At 41.6% G+C, this 8,133-nt stretch overlaps 1 protein-coding gene across 2 annotated transcripts in view; it reads right to left on the bottom strand.

The window, feature by feature from the left end:
* Positions 1 to 4,962: 4,962 nt before the first annotated feature.
* vps13a (vacuolar protein sorting 13 homolog A) overlaps positions 4,963 to 8,133 on the bottom strand; it is an 81,203-nt gene continuing 78,032 nt past the window's right edge. For both annotated transcript variants that reach the window (XM_077715638.1, XM_077715639.1), the window contains 2 exons: positions 6,569 to 6,643; positions 4,963 to 5,515 (listed from right to left, as the gene is read on the bottom strand). In XM_077715638.1, coding sequence (XP_077571764.1) covers positions 5,465 to 5,515; positions 6,569 to 6,643 — 126 coding nt within the window. In that variant the 3' untranslated portion in view covers positions 4,963 to 5,464. The remainder of the gene's footprint in view (positions 5,516 to 6,568; positions 6,644 to 8,133) is intronic.

The raw sequence follows: 8,133 nt of genomic DNA, 5'->3' as shown, positions 1-8,133 counted from the left end.
GAAGGGGCTGGCGACGTCAAGAGTGGTAATTCGCCGGAGTCCCTGGAAGAAGGGGCTGGCGACGTCAAGAGTGGTAATTCGCCGGAGTCCCTGGATGAAGGGGCTGGCGACGTCAAGAGTGGTGATTCGCCGGAGTCCCTGGATAAAGAAGCCGGCGACGTCGAGAGTGGCAATTCGCGGGTGCCCCTGGAGGACGGGGCCGGCGACGTCCAGAGAGGCAATGCTCCGGTTTCCTGGGAGAAGAGGGTTGTCCACCCCCCGAGCAAACAGGGTAAGGTGCCCGACCGTACTAAACTTCTAATATCTCCTGAAGGCAGGCAGTTTGGCAAAGACTTAAGGGACCAGCTGGGATGCCTGCCGGACCGACCACTGCCTCGTCTCGTTTCTGGCTGGCACGGAGGCCCGCCAGACCTGCCCTTGCCTCGTCTCGTATCCGGCCTGCGCGGACGCCCGCCGGATCGACCACAGCCTCGTCACGTTCTTGACCGGCGCGGACGCCCGCCGGGTAAATCACAGCCTCGTCTCGTTTCTGGCCGGCGCGGACGCCCGCCGGACCGACCACGGCCTCGTCTCGTTTCTGGCCGGCGCGGACGCCCGCCGGATCAACCACTGCCTCGTCACGTTCTTGGCCGACACGGACGCCCGCCAGACTTGCCACTGCCCCGTCTTGTTTCTGACCGGCACGGACGCCCGCCGGACCGACCACTGCCTCGTCTCTTTTCTGGCCGGCGCGGACGCCCGCCGGATCGACCACTGCCTCGTCTCGTTTCTGGCCGGCGCGGACGCCCGCCGGATCGACCTCAGCCTTGTCTCGTTTCTGGCCGACGTGGACGCCCGCCGGACCGACCACTGCCTCGTCTCGTTTCTGGCCGGCGCGGACGCCCGCCGGATCGACCACTGCCTCGTCTCGTTTCTGGCCGGCGCGGACGCCCGCCGGATCAACCACTGCCTCGTCACGTTCTTGGCCGACACGGACGCCCGCCAGACTTGCCACTGCCCCGTCTTGTTTCTGACCGGCACGGACGCCCGCCAGACCTGCCACTGACTCGTCTCGTTTCAGGCTGGCGCGGACGCCCGCCGGAGCGACCTCTCCGTCTGTTCTTGGGTTGGTGTGGAAGACCACCGGACAATTCTAGAACTCCCACCCACCCTCCCTGCTTGTTCCCGTTTCTCATGTTGTAATTGACCTTGGGACGTCTAGAATCCGTCCCTTAGAGGGGATGTACTGTCAGGAGTGGCTGGATTGCCTCTCCTGGCATGACGTCACGATAATTATCAGCTGTGGCTAATTACGTGATTAGATTATTTTTGGTATTTAAGCATTATGGTTTTCTGTGGACGCTGTCGGATCGTCTGGTTTCGTTCCTGTTTTTCCTCGTAGTCATTGCCGTTTCCATTGACGCCACGCCGCATGTTCATTTCGTTTGTCAAGAGAGATCAAGCTAAGTTGTTTATATTATGTTACCACGTTTATTAAATCAACCTACAAGAGCAACAGATCTGCCTTCCCTTTCCCATTTACTTCGGCGACTCTGCATCTGGGTTCAACTTCCCCTCCGATCGTGTCGCACTACGCGGCGCCATCATAACATGCCCATTGAAATGATTCCACAGTGCAAATACATTGATGGGGAAATATCCTTTATTTTTATTCCTATGGACTGGAAGGTTTGGAGGAATAAAAATAAAATATATTTCCCATCAATTTCTTTGCACCGTGGAATCATTTCTTGCAGCCGTGAGAACAAATGAAGACAAAGTAGTAGTTGTTTAATTGATAACTCTCTGCAGCCCCCAGTCTGTCTTTTAGTATACATACACAGGCTCTTGCTGCGTGAGAAAAAAAACACTCGAAGACAAGTAGAGAACAATACCTGAAAATGCCATGGAACACACTTCCTTCCAGTGATGGGTCAATAAGAACAATATTTTAATTTTAAATAATTTCCAATTATTTTAGGAAATATATATTCAAAATGATTTGCTGAAAACCTTGATTCAAAGATTAATCTCAAAGTTTTCTATGCTGGTGTAAATTACAGCACCTACTGTTATAACTACTTTTTTCTTCTGTCATTATAGAACTTACTATTATAACTATTTTGTTTGGCCGTGAATAAATGCCCTTGTTATTCTAAATGAACGTTGTTATCTGTAACTTGTTACTCTAAATGAATGTTGTTATCTATGACGGGAAGCATATGGCCCGCGGGCCAGGTTTATTATTAATCCAAGTTCATTTAAATTTGTTTGTTATGAAACGAGCGTGTTGTTTGAAACTAGTTGGCTAGATGGCAACATGAAAACACACTGTTAGGGTTATTAGTCTTACATTATTACATATTTGCTTGCAATTGAAGAATATGACATATTTTACTCATTCATTTTATTGTAGCCGTTTCATTTTGATATTACTATTGTGGGATTAAACTCTTGTTATTCCTCAAATACAATGAACAAAAGGCTCTGAGATTCTTCTTTTGAGGTTGAATTCATGCTGATAAGGAGACAGATGGTGGGGACAGAGAAGACAAGGAGCTGGACAGATGGTCCCAACAACTTAAAAGGACAAGCAGAGACAGAGGTCTGTATGATGTGGATTCCAGGATCGAGAGTGTGAAGTCCGAAGAAAATACCCCTCCCGGCAGTCGTGGACCAGTCTGCATCTCATTGTCAATGAGCGAAGGAATATTCAGTTTTATATTATTATAACTAGGCAAAGGAGGGTTCGGGGGTTGTCTTCTTCATCCTCTGCTGGGGACAGCAACACTCAGCGGGCTTATTCTTTGGGAGGGATACCCGGAGCTCTGTATGGATCAATTTGTCAGGAACAAATCATCTGTGGATTAACACGCTCAACCCTGGTCTGTCTCCTCTGATGCTGAACACGCTCCATTGTTAGACGGGATAAGAGTTAAGGAATTGGAGTCGGGTTCTAAAACAATTTGTCTAACACAATGAAGAACGCTTTTGTTTTACTTGGCTTATTATCATTAGAAATGTGTTGGAGTACATCTGCTTGCAACCATGTAAATGCTTTGCTTCTTAGTTAGACCAAACAACAGGAAGGTTGAATCCTCAGCTGGAAAGTTCTTCGCCACTACATGACCTTCATTTGTTTTGAGAGCTAAATCATCTATTGTAACTAGGGTCCTTGACTATCGACTTCTCACTCCTATTTTCCCACCTCTCCCCTGAGAGCTGAGACGTCCATTGTAACTCGGGTCCTTGAAGCTAATAAACAGGGAAAAGATGCGTGTAACCCGAGAATGAACCTGGATGAGGACGAGTCTCTTGCAATAATTTCACAGATGATTGTCCAGTCTCTTATTTGTGCGTGCATTTGGGAATGCCTATTGGTGAAATTATCACACACCTTACAAAACGGAAAATGCAATCTTTTAACCCCCCCAAAATTGTTTCCTATTTTTCATCCTGTAGTTATGTGCAGTTGAACGTCAAAAGCCTCATTGTTTATACTAGCGAATTAGTTAATTCTAATTAGGCTCACTTTTCCGAGCAGAATGGTCCTATTTGCTAAATCCCATCTACATATCTTGACATGTCAAACAATCCAAAAGATTGAAGCCAGCCAGTTAGTCACTAAGTGGGGTGGGCTGCTTTCAACTAAATCTTCCACTTCTTCACCCCCCCCCCCCAAAAAAAAAAAAACAAACAAAAAAAACAAACTGGTGGTCATTATTTCTTTTACCTAACATTTTCCAACTAGTTTACAGTTCCAAATACAAACTTCCCATTTATGCCCTTTCATGTTAATATTCTAACATTTGAAAAAATTGACACATTAAACTTGTTTGTACATTAGACCATTGGTCCTTGTTTTTCCCCAAAACCTCCCATTAAATGTTGCCTTTTCTGGCCTCTCTCCTACCAGGCTGATCATCCCGTGTCCAATGAAGCCTATCGAGCACTGCGTCCAGCTTGTGGTTGATCTAGTAACTTTGTCACCGCATTCAGCTTGCGATCCAGCTCCCTATCTGAATGTCAGCAGCCCTGGTAGAGCCTTTATTGTAGTCTATGACATTAATTATTGAGCTGCCATTGACAATGATAGACGTCCAGTTCATTGGAACTGGGAAGGCTGGCAGTGTAATAAACTTCTTTAAAAAGTTTTGTTCTTATAGAGCCACATGATTGGACTGCTGGCATCATCAACAGAAGTATGAGTTAATTAAACCATGAATATATACTTTGTGGATGCGTTTCTTCTCATTGATCCGTAAAACACGAACACAAAAATTCATGGTAAAAAATAGTCAGATCCATGTTCTATCTTTAAATGGGAATAATTATCTCCTTGATGCCTGAAATTTCATTTAAGAAATAAACATTTTAATAAATCAAAATAAACCGCAAAATCCAATATAACCCCCCCTCCCCCAAAATTAAGTGAATTAAAAAAGGGATTTAAGGGAAAGATGAAAATATATTTTTTTAAATATGACAGTAAAAATGATGCCTTTTTTTCTTCAATTTTATATTGTTTCATTTTTAAACGTATTTTAATATTCACATTGGTTTTATATTTAATTTAATTTCTTATTTGTAAAAATGATTTTAGTGTTTTTATTTTTATCATTTTCTCATTTTTAGCTGTATTCAATATTTTATATTTAGTATTTTCTGTTAATAAAATTTAAATATATTTAATAACAATGCATGCATCAAGGGGTTAAACCAAAAAGGAAATTAAGCACCTTGTCAATCAAAGCATTTACTGATTTTTTTTAATTTTTGTGAGAAAAAAAACTGCAAAAAAATCTTTGCATTCGATTGAGAAAAAAATCCCAGCAAAATAACAAATCATTTTTTTTTAACCCTTTTTTTCAACTTTGTCCCATATCTGAAGATCTGGTGAAATCATAAAAATGTTGTTAATGTACCAAAATATGCTCATGTTTCCATAAAATTGAAAAATCACACACAAAAAGAAAGCCACAATTGTGTGAAATTTCAATTTAGTTTAAACAACAACGGAAGTCAAATACAGAGACAATTTACATTAGCGATGGTGACATAAAACTTGATGATTCCAGTCTGCTTCCAACAAGCATATAATGTGAACATACGTATTCATACCTATTTGAATATATATGTATGTAATTATTATTACAGCAGTTCAGTATAAAAATGGCATGCCTCGCTCACCTCACGCACTCCTGAGATTAAACTAAGAGAAAACCCCCTACAATACAATTGTAATGTGTCATTCCATGAGGGCGTGAATTTAAAGGGAAAATGGGGACTGGGATAATTCCCTTTGTTAGTTAAATTGAGGCTCGTTGGAGAACTGATATGGATGGCCATGAACTCTATTGTGTGTTTTTCGCGTATAGTAAGCCGCTTGAGCATTTGTTATTTCCGATTTAGTGAACGTGACCAAAGCACACAGAAATGCAGATTTTCCCTCTTGAATTCCATGCTCCATATGCATTAGTGCATTTCAGTATTTGGGTAAAGTGTCTCTTGCATCCTCGAGTTTGGTGAGAACCCACTGAAAAGACAATTAATTCCCATTTCACAATGTATTCCAATATAAAGTTATGCAAGTAAATCTATGTTACTGGATTTTCAAATTGAAATTCTAAAAAAAAAAAAAAAAAATCAGTAGCAAAAATTCAGTCACTGAAGATTCAGTTGCAAAAAAAATCGGTCACAAAAGATTCAGTTGGATAAAATTCAGTAGCCAGAAAGAGGTTTTTGAGCTTTTTGCCAGTGAATTTTAACTATTGACTACTGCTAGCATCTGAATTATTTTGCAAATGAATTCTGGCTAGTACTTTTTTTTTTGCAAGTGAATTTTCGCTTTTTATTTTTTTGGGACTGAATTTTTGCACCACGACACACCGGCTGAGTTATGATTGCTGAATTTTTGTTACACTTTTTTATTACTGATTTTTGCTACCAACTGTTTTTATTATTGATTTTTTTTGGATGGCAGAATATCCACAAACACATTTTTGGGAACAAAACTAAATTTTTTTGGAACTCGATTATAAACTTAGTCCAGCCCAAATTTCACTATGAATTTTTTTTGCAATTTAATTTTGGCGACAGAACTTTCTGAATTTTGAAGCTGAAAAAAGTTAGTGTTCAATTCTAATGCTAGAAGAAAAATTGCCATTTATTTTCTGAACCGCTTATTTTCACAAGGGTTGCTGGAGCCCATCCCAGCCATCTATAGGCAACAGGCAGGGGACACCCTGAATTGGTTGCTAGCCAGTCACAGGGCACAATGAGACTGACCACCATTCACGCTCACTCATACTTAAGGGCAATTTAAAGTTTTCACCCAGCGTACCCTGCATTTTTTGTGATGTGGGAGGAAACCTGAGTACCCAGAGGTAACTCACACAAGTCTGGAGAGAACCTGCAAACTCCAATCAAAAAAGTCGGAATTTACCGGGGATTGAACCCTTGATCTCAGAACTGTCAGGTGGATGTGCAGACGACTATTCACAGAGCCGCTAAAATAAATATAGTTTTTGAAATTCAAATTCCAGTGGCACAGATTTACTTGTTTATGATAGTAGAGACGATGGCTCACCTTGGCGATCTCGGGCGTCTTAAAGTTGATGATCTTGCCAAATTCTTTGGCGTGGAACACCGATTTCACTCGCTCCTAAGCAACAAGTTGCAAGACGGTCAGAATCATAATCAAGTCAATCAATTCAGGATTTGTGAAAATACTAATAATGAGCAGATACAGTCGGGCAAATAAGTATTTATTCAACCACCAATTGTGCAAGTTCTCCTTATTGAAAATATTAGAGAGGCCTGTAATTGTCAACATGGGTAAACCTCAACCATGAGAGACAGAATGCGGAAAAAAACCCTGAAAATCACATTGTTTGATTTTTAAAGAACTTACTTCCAAATTAGAGAGGAAAATAAGTATTTGGTCACCCACAAACAAGCAATATTTCTGGCTGTCAAAGAGGTCTAACTTGATAGATTTGAAATACAACTTCAGGAGCAGGTTAAGAAAAAGTGAGATCAATCTAATAGGAAATAGGTTTATTACCGGACTGTAGGATGGGGAGAGGGCTACAACAACTGTGAACACGCTCACAGTCTGTCGTCCTTGCAACTCTCTCTCCGAATGAACAGTGGTTCAGTCTTTATATAGGAAGACAGGGTAATATTTCTAAGAAAGCGATGTAGGACGGTTTATGTTTACAAAACTTTGGGGTAATATGGTGAGACATTTGCAGGGCTAAGTTGTGTGTGATATTTTTATAGCTCACACAAACTGCCGCAGCTTATCTTATATTGCGTGATTCGAACAAACAATTACAAAGCGAGTTGGCCACATCGCACAATACAAGCAAACAATTGCAAAGCCAGCTAATTAGCCTAGTCTTACATTTCGCGAACCGAACAAACAATTACGAGGCCGGCTAGTTAGCCTATTCTACATTCCACTGTCTTGACAAACAATTGTTATACGAGTTTGTCCACAAGCCGCGACATGAACAAACAATTATTAAGCCAGTTGGCCAGTCTATCCCACACTTCTAACAAGGTCTATTTTCTCCATCTGGTACCTGTATTAATAGCATCTGTTTCAACTCATTATCGGTATAAAAGACACCTGTCCACAACCTGAGTCTCTCACACTCCAAACTCCGCTATGACAAAGACCAAAGAGCTGTTGAAGGACACCAGAGACAAAAATGTAGACGTGCACCAGGCTGGGAAGACTGAATTTGCAATACACAAAACGCATGGTGTAAAGAAATCAACTGTGGGAGCAATTATTAGAAAATGGAAGACATACAAGATCACTGATAATCTCCCTCGATCTGGGGTTCCATGCAAGACCTCACACCGTCGCGTCAAAATGATAAGAAGAACGGTGAGCAAAAATCCCAGAACCACAAAGATGTTTACCCATGTTGACAATTACAGGCTTCTCTAATCTTATTAAGTAGGATAACTTGCACAATTGGTGGTTGACTAAATACTGATTTGCTCCATTGTATACGTATGCGTATGCATATGCATGAGGAATCTAAGTTCATTTATGGTAAATTTAAAGTCTTTGTTACGTTACCAGCGCATCCGTCAAGTGACTCACTCCCTCTCCCTCATTCACGAACTCCCCGTTAT

Source organism: Stigmatopora nigra, chromosome 4 (genome assembly GCF_051989575.1).
Source record: "Stigmatopora nigra isolate UIUO_SnigA chromosome 4, RoL_Snig_1.1, whole genome shotgun sequence".
Taxonomy (NCBI): domain Eukaryota; kingdom Metazoa; phylum Chordata; class Actinopteri; order Syngnathiformes; family Syngnathidae; genus Stigmatopora; species Stigmatopora nigra.
Note: the sequence above shows the minus strand (reverse complement) of the source record. Positions and strands in the feature narration are given on the sequence as shown.